We start from the raw sequence: 20,177 nt of genomic DNA on the forward strand, positions 1-20,177 counted from the left end.
ATATACCATGTAGTATTAGGCCATTCAAATAGAAAAGACATCACAGCTGAACCAAACCCTGTCCCTCACTCTCTGCCCATGTACATTTCTGCACTTTAAGGAAAGGTCAGTTGCTGATCGTCACAAGTGGCGACTAAGACCAGTTTTTCTTTCCCATACCCAATGACATTAAATACAATTGTAACAGTGCAAACTCAGTCCCAAGAACATCTGCTATCTCAGCACAGACCAAGGATTGATCTCTACAGCTCACAATTTGAGATTTTTTTCCTCAGAGCTTTTGAATGTTCATATAATTGAATATAATTGGAATCAATTGCAATAAAAGCTGTGGAATATATGTTTGTATCTTTACACTCTTATGGAGAGATTTTATTGTAGGGTAGATCATGTGCAGAGGTGGATTAGGTTGTGATTTCTGTTTGTCAGTCTTATATCACTCCTTTTTCCTGTGTTGAGAGTTGACTTATTTACACAATCCAAATATCACTGCCATTCTAGAGATATTGGTATTGGTTTATTATTGTCACTTGTACCAAGGTACAGTGAAAAGCTTGTCTTACAAACCGATTGTACAGGTCAATTCATTATACAGTGCAGTTACATTGAGTTAGTACAGAGTGCATTGAAGTAGTACAGGTAAAAACAATAACAGTACAGAGTAAAGTGTCACAGCTACAGAGAAAGTGCAGTGCAATAAGGTGCAAGGTCACAACAAGATAGATCGTGAGGTCATAGTCCATCTCATTGTATAAGGGAACCATTCAATAGCCTTACCACAGTGGGGTAGAAGCTGTCCCTAAGTTTGGTGGTACGTGCCCTCAGGCACCTGTATCTTCTACCCCATGGAAGAGGAGAGAAGAGAAAATGTTCCCAGTGGGTGGTTTCTTTGATTATGTTGGCTGCTACACCAAGACAACGAGAGGTAAAGACAGAGTCCAAGGAGGGAGGCTGGTGTCCGTGATGCGCTGGGCTGTGTCCACAACTCTCCGCAACTTCTTGCAGTTCTGGGTGGAGCAGTTGCAGTACCAAGCCATGATACATCCAGATAGGATGCTTTCTATGGTGCATTGGTAAAAGTTGGTGAGAGTCAAAGGGGACAAACCAAATTTCTTTAGCCTCCTGAGGGAGTAGAGGTGTTGGTGAGTTTTCTTGGCCATGGCATCTATGTGATTTGTCCAGTACAGGCTGTTGGTGATGTTCACACTGAGGAACTTGAAGCTCTCAACCCTCTCGACCTCAGCACCATTGACGTAGACAGGTGCATGTACACCACCCCCTTTCCTGAAGTCAATGACCAGCTCTTTTGTTTTGTTGACATTGAGGGAAAGGCTGTTGTCATGACACCATTCCACTAAGCTCTCTATCTCCTTCCTGTACTCCGACTCATCGCTGTTTGAGATACGACCTACAACGGTGGTATCATCTGCAAACTTGTAGATGGAGTTAGAGCAGAATCTGGTCACACAGCCGTGAGTGTATAGGGAGTAGAGTAGAGGGCTGAGGACCCAGCCTTGTGGGGCACCAGTGTTGAGAATAATCGTGCCGGAGGTATTGCTGCCTATCCTCACTGATTGCGGTCTGTTTGTTAGAAAGACATGGTGTTGTAGGGTAGCAAATCCGTGAAGGGAATTTATTCCTGCAGAGATTTTTATTTAGTTCTGAACAAGCCCAAATGCAAAAATGGCTGCTGCTTGAAGGGTCCACAAGAAGGAAACAAGGGCTCTTCCCTTCCTTGAACAGTCAGAGGAAAGGGAAAGAGTCACAGTAATATTATATAAAATTTCGAATCCTTCTGGAGGGGATGGGCTGACAGTAATTGCAAAGGTAGAAATTCACTGGAAAGTCTCCTTGCCCATACAATATAGAAGCAGAATCAGGCCATTCAGCCCATTGTGTCTGTTCCACCATTCAATCATGGCTGATTTTTTTTCAACCCCAGTCTCCTGCCTACTCCCCGTAACCCTTAACCCCTTTACCAAACAAGAACCTATCAATCTCTGCCTTAAATATACCCAATGACTTGGCCTCCACAGATTCACCACTCTCTGGCTGAAGAAATTCCTCCTCATCTCAGTTTTAAAGGGATATTCCTTTATCCTGAGGCTGTGCCCTTGGATCCTAGACTCTCCTACTAAAGGAAGCATCCTCTCCATGTCCACTCTATCCAGGCCTTTCAATATTCCGTAGGTTTCAATGAGATCCCTCCTCATTCTTCTAAATTCTAGCGAGTACAGGCCCAGAGTCGTCAAATGCTCCTCATACATTAACTCTTTCATTCCTGGGATCATTCTCGTGAACCTCCTCCAGACCTTCTCCATGGCCAGATATGGGGCCCAAAATTGCTCACAATATTCCATATGCAGCCTGACAAATGCCTTACAAAGCCTCATCAGTACATCCTTGACCAACATTTTTAGGTAGGAATTAGGAAAGTTCTCATTATTTCTACAACAATCTCACAGATTCTCTGATCTTTCAAATCTTATTTTATATACACGGTTGTCAATAAACTTTAGTTTAATATTTTCTTTCAATATTTTCAGACTTTCATCTGCTCTCTGTGGCCAGCTCACAATGTAATTAAATCATGAGCAAATTTAGATTTATGAAGCAATTACATTTGCTTTCAGAAAATGTTCAACCAAATTCAATAATGCAGTGAACATAACTGTAATATGCCACGGTAAGAGTTTTATATCAATGCACATCTTGAAGGTAAAAAGATTAAGAGTAACCATACTTAATTAGTACACAGATCAAATAATATTCCAGTAGGACTTAGTTTGACATTATAGGATTTCATATGCTATATTATTCTAGGTCATGATCACTATTTTCAATTGACAACAGTATTTTTTAAACATCTTTTACTGTACAACAGTTAACAACAACAAAAGCCAACAATAAAGATGGGCACTGTGCAGAAAGAACTGATGATTTGATTAGCTTTTGTGGTGCAATTGAAGGAGCTGTCTTTCTCTGATTTTCCATTTTGAAGAAAAGCTTTGATCTCAGTTCAAGTCAATTCAAGAACATCAACTGACAAGCCTGTTTGAAACACCCCAATGGTTAGGCCGAAATGCCCCAAACTGTTTTACTTTAATAGGCAACCACTGGAAGGTAACAAGAAAGAAAGAGCTAAAATAAGTCACTCAAGGAGCATGTGACTCCTCACACTTAACTGAGTTCTATTTTCTATACATCATATGCTTGTACTTTATTGTTGCCAGCAGCAATGACATGTATTGTGACTAAAAAGAAGAGTTTCTACTTTAAAGTATTGTTTTGTACTCGTTCATGTCAGTACAGGTCACAGACACAGGAATGAAAAGTCACTAGATTGCCACAGCACAAATTGTCTCGGCGGCTAAAATCAAACAAAGCCCAATTAAACTAATCATAACGTCCCACTGAACACAAGGAAGCTCACCTGGTATTTCTGGAATTGAGCATGAATTCCCAACTCTACCCAGTACTTGGTACTTTAATTACCCAGGCCAAACACTGTGAAATTGCTCCTCTGATCTACTAATGGGTGAGAAATCCTGCCGATGTGGTTTCATGCCAAGGGGCCATTTCAAGATGCGGCAATGTTACTGATGGCATTCTAATGGAGATGACACTTCCCAAGACTCAAAAGGGAAAATTAACGGGATGCAGTTTACTATGCCAGTGATTGTTCATTAATTACCAATTTGCTCACTGCTGGAGGCTAGCCATTACAGTACTTTGGATAAAAGTATCAATTGATTATGAAGACCACCTACGAACAATGACTGAGAAACGTACAGAACAATTAATATTAACTGTTATCAAAAGGCACTTGAGGTATCTAGTTTGTGAAATAAAAGTCTTACTGGCTTAACATTGTACTAGCAGGCATTAGGCAGCAGAATATTAGCAGATAAAATCCTTTCATCTGTTCCATACTTGCATTAAAATCTAAAATTATGAGCTGGCATCTATAATTCTTAGAGATCACCACATCACTTAAACGATTACACAGTTCAAGTTTATTCACAAACATAATATTGTCCTTGCCAAAAATCTCAATATATTAAAAATTACCACATAATTTGCAATTTGACTGACCCGAAATACATACTGGTAAGGATGGCACCAATATTAATGATCAACTCAGAACCTATGCTTCTTAAAAAAATTGATGAAAATTAAGTGGGTTTGACACCTTAAATACCTAATTTAGCTATTAAAATAAAGACATTTTCCCATTCCTCTCACATAGCTATCTTTAAATAAACATTATGTAATTTTCAACAGAATACAAACAGGAACTGAATCTTTACAACTGAAGACCGTATTTTCCAGAACTCTTTTTAGATTTTGCAAATGTTTTCTTACTTTATTTCTCAGACAAGTATCTTTTACTTTAATTGTTCATTTTAAAAAATACCATTCAAAGCCACTCAGCCCATTAATTCCACCACACTCTGTAGACCAGAAACAGATCACTCTCCACTCCCTTCCTACTCCCACCCCCAGCAAGTTAACCCTAATTGTAATGAGTCATTATATCCTGGAATTATAACCTCTCTGTACATATTCAAATGGACACTAATACTATACTTAATCAGATTTAGTTAATTTAGTTTTTTCACAAAAAAAGAGTTTAATGTCACATCAGATACCTACATCATAATTCTGTGTCATGTGGCCATTACATTTTCCAATTGGGAATAGACAGAGGATCGAGAAGAAGAAAGTAATCTCTATATAAGACAACTTGTTTTTGATTCATTTCATCAATAAATGTTTTAGAGTGATTAAAGTAACGTAAGCGAATAATCAATATTCAGACCCAAAGTAGTGCCAAAACACATTTCTTCATTAAATTTTAGAACTATGATCCCCTGAGCAATAGTTCAGTGCCTGAACTAGTGAAATCTGCAGGCAGTACGTGATTCATTTTTCCTGGCTTCACTGTTCTAATTTCATTTTTGTTTTTCATTGTTTTACTGAATTAGAGCGATTAAATCCTTCCTGAAATCTTAAAGTCCTTAGTGATCTTAGCCATGCAACTTATGAGACATCTATGACCAACTGGACAAACCCACTGGCAAAAGGCCATATACACATTTGTTGCAGTAAATATTATGAAACATATTAAAATTCATTGATTATTAAAATGTATTAATTTAATATTTCTCTTGAATTACACAGCCTGCTGAACATATACAGGCATAACCACTTCTAACCTCTCTGATCCTGGTAACCTAGATCTCACTGCTTCTCCAATGCCCTTCCATCAAAACTGCAGCTTTTTTGATTCACTCCCCTTTCATTTATCAGCTTCTCAGGCCACATGTCATAGAGCAGAGATCTCTTTTCCTACAATTAGAAACAGCCACAGTGCTCAAATGGCTGTCCACAGCTGGAAAAGGAAGGTCTAGGCACTGCAGGTGGCGAGTCCACGTTGCAGCCAGGTCAAGCACAAACCTGTCCATGAGGTTCTCTAAACATGAACTACCTGTTGGTGATTGGGAATGTGGGTTGGGGAATAATACTGTAATCAAATTCCAGGAATTAATACCTGGACAAGGTCACCCATGGAATAAACATTAAGGACTAAGATTATGCCCCTGAATAATCTGCAGGGTTGATCCACTGCAATTCGCCTTCCACCAAAACAGGTCTACGGCAGATGTCATCTCCCTGGCCCTAAACTCATCTCATGGAGCATCTGGACAGTAAAGACACCTACGTTAGATATTGTTTATTGACTAGACTACTTACCGTTAATACTGTAATTTCAAGCAAACTCATTTCCAAACTCCTAGACCTGGAAATCAACACCTCCCTTTGCAACTGGATCCTTGACTTCAATCATTAAGGATAGGTAGCAACACCTCGCCACAATTATTCTCAACACTGGGGCCCCACAAGGCTGCGTCCTCAGCCTCCTACTCTACTCCCTATACACTCACGACTGTGTGTCCAGGTTCTGATCTAACTTCATCTACAAGTTTGCAGATGATACCATCGTAGTGGGCCGTATCTCAAATAATGATGAGTCAGAGTACAGGAAGGAGATAGAGAACCTAGTGACATGGTGTCGTTACAACAACCTTTCCCCCAATGTCAGGAAAAAAAAGGTCATTGATTTCAGGAAGGAGGGTGGTGCACCATGCTCCTGTTTACATCAACGGTGCTGCGGTCGAGAGGGTTGAGAGCTTCAAGTTCCTAGGAGTGAACATCACCAATAGCCTGTCCTGGTCAAACCACGTTAATGCCATGGCCAAGAAAGCTCACCAGCGCCTCTACTTCCTCAGGAGGTTAAAAAAATTTGTCATGTCCCCTTTGACCCTCACCAATTTTTATCAATGCACCATAGAAAGCATTCTATTTGGATGCATCACAGCTTGGTATGGCAACTGCTCTGCCCGTGACCGCAAGAAACTGCAGAGAGTTGTGGATACAGCTCAGCACATCATGGAAACCTCCATGAACTCTGTCTACACTTCTCGCTGCTTCAGTAAAGCAGCCAGCATAATCAAAGACCCCACCAACTTGGACATTCTCTCTTCTTCCCCCTCCCATCGGGCAGATGATACAATAGCTTGAAAGCATGTACCACTAGGCTCAAGGACAGCTTCTATCCCGCCTTTATAAGACTATTGAACGGTTCCCCAGTACGTTATGATGGACTCTCGACCCTACAATCTACCTCGTTATGACCTTGCACCTTACTGTCTACCTGCACTGCACCTTCTCTGTAACTGCAACACTTTATTCTGCACTCTGTTATTGTTTTACCTTGAACTACCTCAATGCACTGTTGTAATGAATTGATCTGCATGAACACTATGCAAGACAAGTTTTTCACTAAACCTCAGTACATGTGAGAATAATAAACCAAATTACCAATTTCCCAATTATGCTATATTCCCTTTTTGTCCCCTCACTACATTTTTGAGTCCAACTGACTCAGAGTCATACAGCACAAAAATAGGCCCTTTGGCCCACCATGTCCATGCTGACAATCAAATACCTCCTTTCTCTACTAACCCTTGCATGCCACAGTACCAACTTGAATTCCACCTTCTTTTCCAGAAGTTCCTTTGATAGTAGTTTGTCATAAATAGCATCTACATACTGCATTTCTCCTTCTCCAATGATGACTTTCCGGTGCCCCAGATGTCCTACAATAATTTGAACTTCTCCTCGCTACATCTTCCTATCTCCAACAGGCCCTTTCCCATATCCCTTCTTTTCTTGTTTTCTCCTTCCTCTCATTTAGTTCCAACCGTATCTTTCCATAAGTATTAGCTCCATTATCTCCTTCCTCTATATCTGCTCAACCACAAAGAGTCAAATTAACCACACACCATCTAGGAAAACAATTAGTTACTCAGATATATGGGGTAGAAATTCATGTGGCCTTGCTTACAGGCTGAGAATTGGTGCTACCCTAAAGTTTTGGACAGCCAAGACCTTACGAAACCACAAAGACTGGAGCTCAATTAACAATTATAAAAGAAAGGATAAATGATCACTATGCAGACATAATCTAGTGTAGAAGAAAACACAAGGTAAATATGAAGGTTTCCATATAACCTATCAGAACAGTTCACCCAGCTCATTTTATGTGGAAGCCAACAGCATACCTTGAGGAAAAAATATAAAAGAAAGGCAGAAATATAACAGAATTCAGTGATGCCATTTACTTACAGATTAATTAATGTGTGACCATTTTAAAACAATCGCCTGCCAGTATAAAAGTAATAAACCTTAATGGAATCAACTCAAGATTTGCAATAAATAAAATTATAATTTTTAACCAGTATTTACTCTTATTAAAGCATACAGAGAGCCCAGTATTTCATCCATAAACCTAAATGCTTACGTAGCTAATACAAATATTTATTCTTGATGGCATTATTAAATGACTGCCAGAAAAAAATGACATGCTTTATTCCAATTCAATGTAATGCTTTCATGTCCTCTATCTACAATATGCCCTTGTCAATTTTACTATATGGCAAAACCCTCCTCTTGGAATATCAACTATATTTCAACAATACCGTTTAACATTATCACCCACCATACACCCTATGCCTGAAATAGAATAGGTTTCATTTATGTAAGAAAAATTGAAGCTGAAGATAAAAATCCCAATTCTGAATTTATATCACAAAGAAGCAAGACACTTTAATCATAGTTTTAACTGTAATCTTCAAATAATGCATATCAAAGGCTGCATGTAGTCTTGCATAAAAGCCAAGATTAACCAAAAACCTTTTTAAAAGGAATAAATTTACAGTTAAAATTTCAGGTAAAACAAAATAGCACTTACACGCCAGTTGCTTTCATTTGCACCTTGCACTACAACATTGTAGATTTATTGCAATATGTAGTTACTATATGTAATTGCCTTCTGGAATGTTAATGAAAGTTGTCAAATTACGTAAATCCGATAATACCTCAAATATTGCCACAACAAATTTCATTTGTATTACTGCCTCTTCATATGCATCTTATTGTAAAATTCTACAACTTTATAAATAAAGTATGAATTTAATATTCAATACTTCTGAGCGTAGCCTCCATTTCTTCCAGACGGCACAGCTCATTTATCTCAGGGAGCTGATCAGAAAATATTTAACTTAATCCTCAGTTAATCTCAACCAGAGTGCTGGTAGGATGTTGCAAGTGGCCTCAGCATCCTTGCACAAAGCTTTGAAAATTTGCCAATATTACTGTTCCTCATCAGCATCCAGTGTCCCACTGTTGGAACTGCACATATGGGATGCAAAGCAAGGACAAGACTAATCTCAGCTGCATCACCCTCATATACTCCTGACACCAACTGTCAAGAGTTGCACCTAAATTATTGACACTTAGATGAGAAACTAGATAATGTATGATACACAGAACGAGCAAGGGCAAAACTTGGTAGATGGTGGGAGATATTGGTGGGGGTGACCAAGACCTCTATGTTACAAACTTATCCCACATTTCAGGAGAATGCAATTTTCAAAAAGCTATGCAAGGTATTGTTTTAAAGAGAAATGAACTTGAATAATCTCTCTCTCCCTGGCAATTTTGAAGCAGAACCAGACTGCTCACAATTTTCATGTCCTATTTAACCCAAAGATGAGCTTTGGATCAGATATCTGCACTACCCAAAAAACAAAACACCAATTTCCACCTCCAAAACAATGAACTCCATCACTGGCTCAGCTCATTTCCTGTTAAAACCCTCATCCATAACTCAAGACTTGCCAATTCCAACTGGCTCTTGCCTGTTTGGCATCATTATACTCTTCTTAACCCAAATGCCTTTGCAAATTCTGCTGCCTGTATCATAACATGCACCAACTTGTGTAGTCACAGAGTTGTACAGCACAGAAACAAACCCCATGTCTGCACGTCTCTTAGTAATTGTATCTGATGCCACCACCTCCTCTGGCAGCAAGTTCCAGATACCAACTACTGTGTAAAAATACTTTCCACTTAAATTTGCTTTAAAACTCCTTTCTCTCAAATTAAACCTATGGCCTCTTGTTTTTGATAAGACAAAATGATGGAAAAGACTATCTATGCCTTTTAGAATTTTACTTACCTCTCAGGTCACTCTTAGCCTCCTATGTCCCAAGAAAAACAAACCCAGCCTATTCAAATTCTCCCCATAACTTGTCCTCCAATCCGAGCAACATCTTGGCAAATCTTCTCTGCACTCTCTCCAGTGCAACCACATGCTTCCTATAGTTTGGCGACCATTACTCCAAGTGTACTCTAACCAGTATTTTGTAAAGTTGCAACATAGTATCCCAACTTTTATGTTCTAGCTCCAATTTATGAAGGTTAGCATGCCATAAGCCTTATTCACATTCTATCTACTCGTGTTGCTACTTTCAGGTAACAATGGACTTGAACTCCCATGTTCATCAAATTACTTAGCGTTCTACCATTTAATGTATTTATCCTACCCTTATTTGACTTCCCAAAATGCATTATCCTGCACTTGCTGGGATTAGATTACATCTGCCATCCCTCTGTCCAACTTTCTATCTGATCTATACCTTGTTGTAGCCAAACCCTCCTGGAGACAAACTTCCTTGCTTTCTACGACACCAGAAACTTTCGTGTCATCCACTAAGTTACTAATCATGTCTCCTGTATTAACACCCAGGTCATAAATATATCACAAACAACAGGGATCCAAGCACCAACTCTTGCAGTACATCACTGGTCACAGACTTCCAATCAGAAAAGCATCCTTCCACCACCACCCCATCTCCTATCGCTAAGCCAATTTTGGATCCAATTAGCCAACCTGCCCTGGATCCTATGTGCCTTAATCTTCTGGACTAGCCTACCATCTAGGACCTTGTCAAATGCATTACAAGGTCCATAGAGAATGTCTACCACTCTGTCTTCATTAATCTTCTTAGTTATCTTCTCAAATTTTCTGTGGCACAAAGCCATGCTGACTAACCATGATCAGCCCCTGCCTTTCCAGGACCCGATGCAGGGTCACAACCCAAAACATCAACTATCCCTTTGCCTCCACAGATACTACTTGAGCTGTTGAGTTCCTGCAGCAGTGTTCCTTACCTGGTTTATCTCTTCTGTGCTTCTTAAATACGGGAACAATATCAAGCTAAGCTCTAGTCTTCCAGCAACTCACATGTGGCTAACAAAGATGCAAAAGCTTCCGACATAGTTCCTGCTATCTCCTCCCTTGCCTCCCATAGCAACCTGGGATAGATCTCATCCAGCTCTGATGATTTATCAACTCTTATGCACCCTTAAAATTTCCTTCTTCTTAATACTGACCTGTTCCAGATTATTTGTGTACACCTTCCTGAACTCACTTCAATGTCCTTCTCCTTGATGAATACAGATGAGAAGTATTCATTTAGGACCTTGCCTACATTGCCTGGCTCCACACATAAATTATCCTTTGTTCCCTAACAGGAGCTGAGCTCTAAATAACTTTCTATTTCTTTCTTAAGTTCTCTCCTGGACACTATATTCCTCAAGGGACTCTCACAATCCCATTTGCTTATACTTGCCAGATGTGTTCTTTATCTTTCCTGATCAAATCTTTAACATTCATTTTCATCCAATGTTCCCTTGTCTTACCATCTTCGTGTTTCATCTTTACTGGTGGTCTGCCTACTGACCTTACTTGATTTATCCTCTACATCTTTCTCACATCTGCTGCACTCCTAAGATAAGATATCTTTATTTGTCACATGTACATCGAAACACACAGTGAAATACATCTTTGGCATAGAATGTTCTGGGGGCAGCCCGCAAGCATCGCCACGCTTCTGGCGCCAACATAGCATGCCCACAACTTCCTAACCCGTACGTCTTTGGAATGTGGGAGGAAACCGGAGTACCCAGAGGAAACCCACACAGACACGGGGAGAACGTACAAACTCCTTACAGACAGTGGCTGGAATTCAATCCGGGTCGCTGGTGCTGTAAAGCGTTACGCTAACTGCTACACTACTGTGCCTACTATGCTTCCCACCCCCCTGCCAAATTAGCTTAAGCCTTACTAAGCAAATGTCGCTGCAAGGATATTGGGCCCCTCCAGTTTAAATGTAACCGGTCCTTTTTGTACATGTCCCACTTACTGGAGAAGTGATCCCAATGATCCATGTACCAAAATCCTCCTCCACGCACCAGCTCATTAGCCAAACACTCATCTGTCCTATCCTCTTTCTACCTTTAATAGAATGTGGCACAGGGAGTAATCCTGTTTGGGAGGGAAATGAGCACAGGGGACTCATGCACTACCTGGTTGCACTTGCTGCCTTGACTGGTAACCACCACCCATCTCCTTTCTTTCTGTATCTGCCAAGTGACCAATTTGCTAAACATACTACCAAAGAATTTTCTGCATCTTGAACGCTCCACAACGAGTCTAACTGCAAATCCAACTGCTCCATGTGCTCTGACAAGAGCTGCAGTTGGACACACTTCCCACAGGAAATGTCCCTGATCTTCCACATCCTGTAGAAGCATATCACTGCCCCAATTTCCATATCCTTAATTATCAGTCCTTTCTAGAAATAATCAGAAAAAAATACAACTTTGACTTCAACAACAGCACTTTGACCTCACAGGCCCTCTCAAAATGGCCAATCCCACTCTATCTGCCTCTTTTATATACTTCTTGCTCACTGGCAATCTCACAGGTACTGGTCACCTGCCATTTACATGATTGCTGTCTTGTTATGGCTCAGTGTTAAGCAACTCCTCAATTTTAAAATTCTCAGTCTCATTTTCAAATACCTCCATGGTTTCGTTCCTCTCTATCACTCTAATTCCTTGGGATCTAAAATCCTTCAAGTTGTCTGCTCTCATCTAAGTCTGGCCTCTTGCTCATCGTCAAACTTAATTACTGCTCCTCTGGAAGCTGTGCCTTCAGCTACCAAGGCACTAAGCTCTAACATTCTCTCTGGCTCTATACATTTCTTTCCTTATTTAGCTGCTCTATAAAAATTAGCTCTTTGGCCAATTTATATCAATTCTTCTGAAGTTCCTTAGGATATTTCTAACTCATTAAAGACACTGTATAAATAAAGATTGTTGCTGTTGGAACTTAGTGATCAGCAAGAAAAGAATTGACAGAAAGGACACAGAGTCTGTATTGTGGAGGTGATTTTGGGAGAGATGCTGGGGTCACAAATGACGGCATCAGTTTTCCACAGTGTTTAACTAGAAAACGTGGCCCTAAGGTGGCTGTGGAAGCTATTTTGGCCAAAAGGTGAAAACAGGTGCTAAATGAGTGCTTTGTTAATAAGGTTCACCCATTTGAAAATCTGATTTTAGCGTGCAAGTTTGACGTTAACTTTTAATACTCAAAGTTTGAAAGCAAAGAGATACAAAACAGATGTTTGAATCATGAACACCGAAGTGATGATTAGATGATATTTTTATGGAGCAGCAAATGACAGCTTTAAATATCTGGATAGCACCAGCTGGCACACCTCAGCACAGGTTTTCAAGACACAGAGAAGCAGCCACTGAATAGATGGAGTCTATTTTGCCCTCCTAAAACCTTTCTCCAACAGTAGTTTGTGAAGCTTTACCTGGTCTCTTGTTTTTCTTCCATTCTTCACCATCATGAAGGGGGAAACCGAGCAAAATGCCTACTTCCAAGCACTCATTGTTCCCTGGATACAATAATGTTTACTCCTTATAAGTAAAACGCTCAGAATTTCTGGATTAAAGGTGGGTAGAATATCTATATCCTCTTGACAAAGTCACTCAGAAAGGCTCCTGACACCTTCTTTGGAGCTCCAGCATCAGGTGAACATGAAACAGTGAACATTTCTTCAAGCTGCACTTAAAATTGACCAACACCATGTTTACACCTAATAAGTTGCTGTTAGGAAAGGTGTGAAGAGTATGAGTACAAATCATCAAAATGCAGTATACACAGTTTTTTGTTAAGTGGCAACCAATTATTTCTTGATCTTTTGCACAAACATTCATGCTAAGTACTTCAACTTGCATCCCAAGATGGTATCTTGCATCAAACCAACATTTTCCTCTAGATACCATTTCTGGAGGATCTTTGGCACCTAAATACACTGCTGAAATGCTTCCCCTGCAGGATGGACAAGCATTGAAAGTTCACAGGCAATTAGGGGGGGCAAACTAAATTTGACTCTCTTAAGCAAATTTTACAACTTATAAACATTGGTATTAAACAAAGGATTCTGTTTAAAAAAACACAGCGTGGTCTGTTACTGTAGGGTGGAACAAGCTGAAACTAGTGAGATTCTTTTGTTTATTTGAAGAAATACACTGATAGCATTACACATGTCAACATGGTTCCAGCCCAGAAGTGTACATACAGATCTTGAAATGAGTTAAATATTCAGAAATGTCTCAATTCAAAAAATAGTTTGCAGATGTTCTTTAATCCACATTCTAAATGAGAAAGAAGTTCCTGACAAAAGTTTAAATGTATGAAGGGAAAAACAAAAACCTCTGCTCAAAAAATGCAGAACAGCACATTAAAATGAAATTCAGGTTGGTCAAACACGATGTTAGTACTCCCCAATAATGTGGTGCATATCATGGCACAACACCTCTCATTTAATTAAACAATCCATCCCCAATTCAATGTACCACATCTGAGAGATCTGGTGATAATACAATAATAATGACAAAATGCAAATTTCTAACCATCATGATTCACAAGCTATATTCAAATTTGCGTTACACCTGAAAAAAACAAAAACCATCGCTAATGTTCAGCTGAGGTCTTGGGCAACAGAGCCTATTTGAGTCAGATTATCTCCAATTTTTTATATTGAAGTGTGATTGGTAAGGTCAATTAAAAGACAAAATCAATGTTATGACCTTAACAGCAATGAAATTCTTGGATGGCACATTGTGTAGCAATTGAACTTTACATCCTTAAAGGACTCCTTAGGAAGCTGTGGGAAGCAAGGGAGGAGATAGCTGGAGCCTGAACAGAGATTTTTGCATCTTCATTAGCCACAGTTGAGAGTTGAGGTACATGAGACAGGAGGAGAGCCAATGTTTTTCTTTTTTTTAAAAAGGGCAGCATGCATAAGCTAGGTAATTACAGGCCAGTGAGCCTTGTGACAGTGGTAGGGAAGTTATTGGAGAAAAATCTAAGGGACAGGATTGACGGACATTTGTAAAGGCAGGGGCTGATCAGGGATAGTCAGCATGGCTTTGTGAGGGGGAAATCCTGCCTCACTAATTTGATTGAGCTTTTTGAGGAGGTAAATAAGATTGATGAAGGCAGGGCAGCAGACATAGTCTATGTGGACTTTAGTAAAGCATTTGACAAGGTCCCACCATGGTAGGCTGGTCCAGAAGATTAAAGCACATGGGATCCAAGGCAAGATTGCTAATTGGATCCAAAATTGGCTCAGAAGGAGTAATAGGAATCGGGGGCAGCAGCAGGAAGTTGCTTTTCTGATTGGAAGTTTGTGAAAAGTGGCATACTGCAGAGATTGGTACTAGGCCCCTTGTTATTTGTGACATATAAGTTTGTAGATGACTTGAAATTTGGTGGTGTTGTGGTTAACAAGGAAGGTTATCCACGGCTACAGCTGAATATAAATCAGATGGAAAGTCAGGCGGATGGAACTTAATCCCAAGGAGTGTGAGGTGATCCATTTTGGGAAGTCAAATAGAGGTAGGACACGAAGGAATGTTGTTGAACAGAGAGACCTTGGAGTTCAAGTCCACAGTTCCCTGAAAGTGACAACAAGGGTAGATGGGATAGTATAGAAGGTATATGGCTATGCTTGCCTTCATAAGTTGGGGCAGAGAATATAAAATTGGGAACATTACGCTGCAACTTTATAACATACTATTTAGACCACACAGAGTATTGCGTGCCAAACTATAGGAAGTATGTGGTTTCACTGGAGAGAGTTCAGAGTAGGTTCACCAGGATGTTGCTTGGATTGTAGGACATTTGTTATGGTGAGAGATTGAATAGGTGGGGCTTGGTTTTTTTCCCTGGAGCAGAGGAGGCTCAGAGGTTACCTGAGAGAGGTATAAAAGAAGCATAGGTAGGATAGATAGAATCTTTTTTCCATGGAAGGAATATCAAAAACAAGAAGGTATAGCTTTAAAGTGAGAGGTAGAAGTTTTAAAGGGAATTTGAGAGATATGTTTTTTTTTGACAGAGTGACTGGATGATATCTGGTGGAATCAGATACTATCACTACGTTTAAGATATATTTAGACAGGCACCCTGAAAAGGCAAGGCATAGAAGGATACAGACCTAATGCAGGCAAAATGGATTAGTGTAGATGGGTAAAATGTCAGCGTGGACATGGTGGCCAAAGGGAATCAAACTCTATGACTCTGTGATTAACTGAACTATTTAAAAAAAGAAAGCCAATTATTTTCAATTTATTAAAAAAAAACTATTTTCAGAAACATAATATATTTTACCTGACTTGATGAAGTTTGGGATTTTATAGTCTTAAAGGAATCACATGTTAGGGTACCAATAGGTTATATACAGTATATATATATATATACACACACACACTGTCCCTTAGCAGAATAATGCATCGTGGGCTATCTGGTATAAATGCTCATGATCTAAACAACATATACCTCCAATGGCTGGCAAACCCACAGCAAATCCATACCCAATCTATAATAATGCAAAGTATAATTTCTTGTCATTGTAAAATGAGAAATCTTACTATAACCCATACCAGAGAGAGTCAGTCTCCTTGGATGACAAAAAGTATTCAGTAACTGCAATTTAGGACATTACCTCACTCAAATGCTTGTTTTGAGTTGGTGCGATTGATTGGAAGGCCAGTTGTTTATTTCCTGCTTTTAAAGCTGCATCTCTCCTTGCTTGCTCCAGAAGAAGTCTTGCTCGCTCTTTAAGTTCTTCTTGCCTTGTTGCTATCCTCTATAACAAAAATAAGTATTTAAAATCTATTTCGTCATTCACACATCCATGAGCAATATTCTTCTTTGTCTGGTGTCAGGATTATGAGAAAAAATATAAGCTATTCTAAATAGTAAAGAATATTAAAACATATCCTGTGCCTTTGGACAATTTACCCAATCTCTAATATTACAGTTTAGATTTCATTGCAAAATTAATATACGATCATTAAATCAATCAGAGCAATTTTTATTTATTTAAGAGAACTATCAAAACCCCTCTATTCAGTATTTTGCAGTTCAGTGGTCATAAAAGACATTACCAATGAAATATAATTGGAAATGATTGCTTCACACTCATACAGATTTCATAACTGTGCTGTAAAGAAGAAATCCAAGATTACCAAAGTTTCAACATTTTGTATGATTAAAAAATTTGCAACTCAACAATTGGAAACTGAAATTGAATTGAATTTCACCATGTTTGGGTTCATTTATGAAGCAGATAGTTTTAATCAAAGCTGATGTATGAAAAATGTTCAAAAAAATTAAACACCTTTAGTTACCTACCTTTAGTTCTAGGCTTTCTGAGGAGTGAGGTGGGAATGTCCAGCATCCCAAGTGTACCACTGACCCTCATTTAATATGTAAAACAGCTTATTTGAATTTCAAGAGACTAAAAGGCTAATGAAGAGGAAGAAAACTGATTATGAGAGAAAACTGACAAGTAATATCAAAACAAGCTGCAGAACATCTATGATATAGAAAAAGGGTAGCTAGGATAACTGTGGGACCCCCGGAAGGGGAGACAGGGGAATTAATAATGGGAAACAAGGAAATGGCAGTGTTAATCCAACGTTTTCCATCAATATTTGCAGTGGAGGTCACTGCAAATATCGCAAAGAAAACAGTTGGGCTAGTATTCAAACAGCACGGATGAACTAGTAATACATCACGAGGGACAAGGTATTCAGAAAACTAATGAGATTAAAGGCAGACAAGTGGCAAACACCCACTGACTTGGACACAAGGGTTTTATAGGAAGTGGCTGCAGAAGTAGTGGAGCCATTGGTTGAACTTTTTCAAAACTCAGTTTTAGGATGGGAGAACTGCAAATTTAATTGCCTTGTTCAAGACAGGTGGGAGACAACAAGTGGAAAACTGTAGGTCTATCAGCATAACTTGTGCTGTTGGCAAGATGCTTGAGTCTACAATCAGGAAGAAAGTGCCAGTCATTTAGAAAAGCTTCATGTAATCAAACCAAATCAACATCATTTTACAAAAGGTGAAACATGTTTGACAAGTCTGCCAGAGCTCTTCGAAGATATAACAAGCAGAAATGATAGAGAGGAATCTTAGTACACTGTATTTGGATTTCCACAAGGCTTTTGACAAGGCATCACATAGAAGGCTGATGCACAAGATAAAAGTTCATGGACTGAAAAATGGTTATTATATAAAAGATAGAAATAAATGTGTTTTTTATTCAGGCTGGAAGATGTAACTAGTGGAGTAACTTAGGGATCAGTTCTTAGCCCTAAATTATTTACTGCTTATTTTAATGACCTGGAGGAGAGAACTGAATGTAGGGTATTCAAGTTTGCTCAAGACACTAAGATAGGCGGGATGGGCACGATGCAATGATGATATTTGGACTCTGCAATAGGATATAGGTAGATTGAATAAGTGGGGGAAAACTTGGTACGGAGTTTAATGTGAGAAAATGTGATGTCATGCACTTCAGTAAGAGGATTCAAAAGACAAACCATCATCTGAAAGGAGAGAAATTGCAAATGAGTTCAATACAGAGGGATCAAGTTGTTTTTTGTGCACGGATAACAAGAAGTTAGCAGGTAGTTGCAACGAGTAGTCAGGAAGGTAAGTGGCATGATTTACCATTGATCCATGATCACGAGGGACAAGGTATTCAAAAAACTAATGAGCTTAAAGGCAGACAGCTAATGATATTAAAGGCAGTTTCTCTTTTCGATGAGCCAAAATCATATCTGAGGGGACATTTATTGCAAAGGATTTGAAGACTAGAAATAGAGTACTGTTACAAGTTGTACAGGTTGTTGTTGAGGCCACAATTGTAATACTGTGCTTTGTTCTGGTTCCCTTATTTCAAAAAGCCTGCAGCAGTCCATTAGAGATTCACTAGCCTAATTCCAGGGATGAGAGGATTGTCCTATCACCAGCAGCTACATTTGTTGGATCTGTATCTTTGAAGTTAGGGAAATGAGGGGTGATCTTACTGAAACATATAAGATTCTAAGAGGACATGACAGGGTAGAAAGGGACATATTTACAAGGAGGTGGTCACTTAAAGAATATTTTCTTGCAGAGAAGATTCACGAGAACGTTGCCTGGATCAGAGGAGGTCAGTTATGGGGAGAAATTGGACAGGCTGAGTTTGGTTTCCCTGGAGTGGAGGAGGTCGAGGGGTGACCTATTAGAGATATATAAAATATTAAGTGGAATAGATAGGGTAAATGGTCATAATCTGTTTCCCATGGTAGGGGTATCAAAAACAAGAGAGCATAGGTTTAAGGAGAGAGGAAGGTTTTAAAGAGGATCTGAGGGGAATTTTTTTTTAAACAGGGAATGATTGGTACCTGAAACACACTGTCAGAGGAAGTGGTAGAATCAGATATAATCACTACATTTAAGAGAGATTTAGAAAGGCACTTGAATATGTAGATGGGCAAGAAGGTTGGCATGGATGTAGTGGGCTGAAGGGACCGTTTCTGTGCTGCACAACTCTCTGACTCAATGAGGCAATAGATACATTTTGAAAAGATCAGGGAATTGAGGGCTGTGGAGAATTGGCACAGAAAAGGAGTTGAGATCTGGGGCAGATGAGCCATGATCATATCTGAGGGGACAGCTGGTTATTCCTGCTCCTATATTCTTGTTGTACAGGATTCAATAGATGGAAGTCCACTAAAAAAGCATGTTCAGAAGTGGACAAATGAAATACATCATAGGAATACAGATCAATAAATCTACTCCATCATAACCCTCAGCTTTGCAATTCCATTTCCCTGTTCTTTGTCCATTTTACAAGTCAGGTGTTTAAAAGAGAAGTAATCGTCATGAGTATTGATTTACACTTTTGCCATCAGGCTAAGAGGACATGTTGCACATTCCATGCACAGCATCATGTTACCTAATGTTGTTTTATTAAAAAGATTTGATTTCAGGATTTAACTGGAGAAAACACTTAACTAAAAAAATTCCATACTGAAGCAAGCTTGAAACAAAGGTAGCAACTTATGCACTCATTATTCCAGACAAGTTACTTGTAGCTTTTTAACCAAAATCTAAGCAGACTATAGAAATAAAAGGAATGCATTTGACATCTAATAGTTGAGCAATAAATTGACAGGTTCAATTCCATTTATTTTTGAGCAAGTCTGTTGTCATACTTCACCACAACGAACCTTTAGGGATAAGATGCATCTCTTGTAAGATCTTTTGCTCAATCTCTAAAGCATTTCCATAGAGTGTCAAGCAAGTGCATGGTTCACTACTTGCCCATTTCCCTGTGGTGAGTTATCTCCACAAGTAGAACGAGAGTCACTGAGCAAATTTTATATGCCCTGTCAGATTGTAATTAATTTTCATCCGTTAACACAGGACTGTGATTATGTACAAGATAAACACTGCTTAATTTGCTGGTGGCTAGTGGTTATTGGAAAAAAAAATTCACAAAATGAGCGAAAAAAAAATGAGCTGCTTTTTTGTTAATGATTTAACTTGGTACCGTTATCATTAACTT

The 20,177-nt window shown here is 39.2% G+C and overlaps 1 protein-coding gene across 7 annotated transcripts in view; it reads right to left on the minus strand.

Annotated features, from left to right (window-relative positions):
* ehbp1 (EH domain binding protein 1) overlaps window positions 1–20,177 on the minus strand; it is a 315,890-nt gene that overhangs the window by 109,722 nt on the left and 185,991 nt on the right. For all 7 annotated transcript variants that reach the window (XM_052011163.1, XM_052011159.1, XM_052011160.1 and 4 more), the window contains one exon: window positions 16,275–16,418. In XM_052011163.1, the coding sequence (XP_051867123.1) occupies window positions 16,275–16,418 (144 nt within the window). The remainder of the gene's footprint in view (window positions 1–16,274; window positions 16,419–20,177) is intronic.

This window comes from Pristis pectinata, chromosome 3, assembly GCF_009764475.1.
Source record: "Pristis pectinata isolate sPriPec2 chromosome 3, sPriPec2.1.pri, whole genome shotgun sequence".
Lineage (NCBI taxonomy): Eukaryota > Metazoa > Chordata > Chondrichthyes > Rhinopristiformes > Pristidae > Pristis > Pristis pectinata.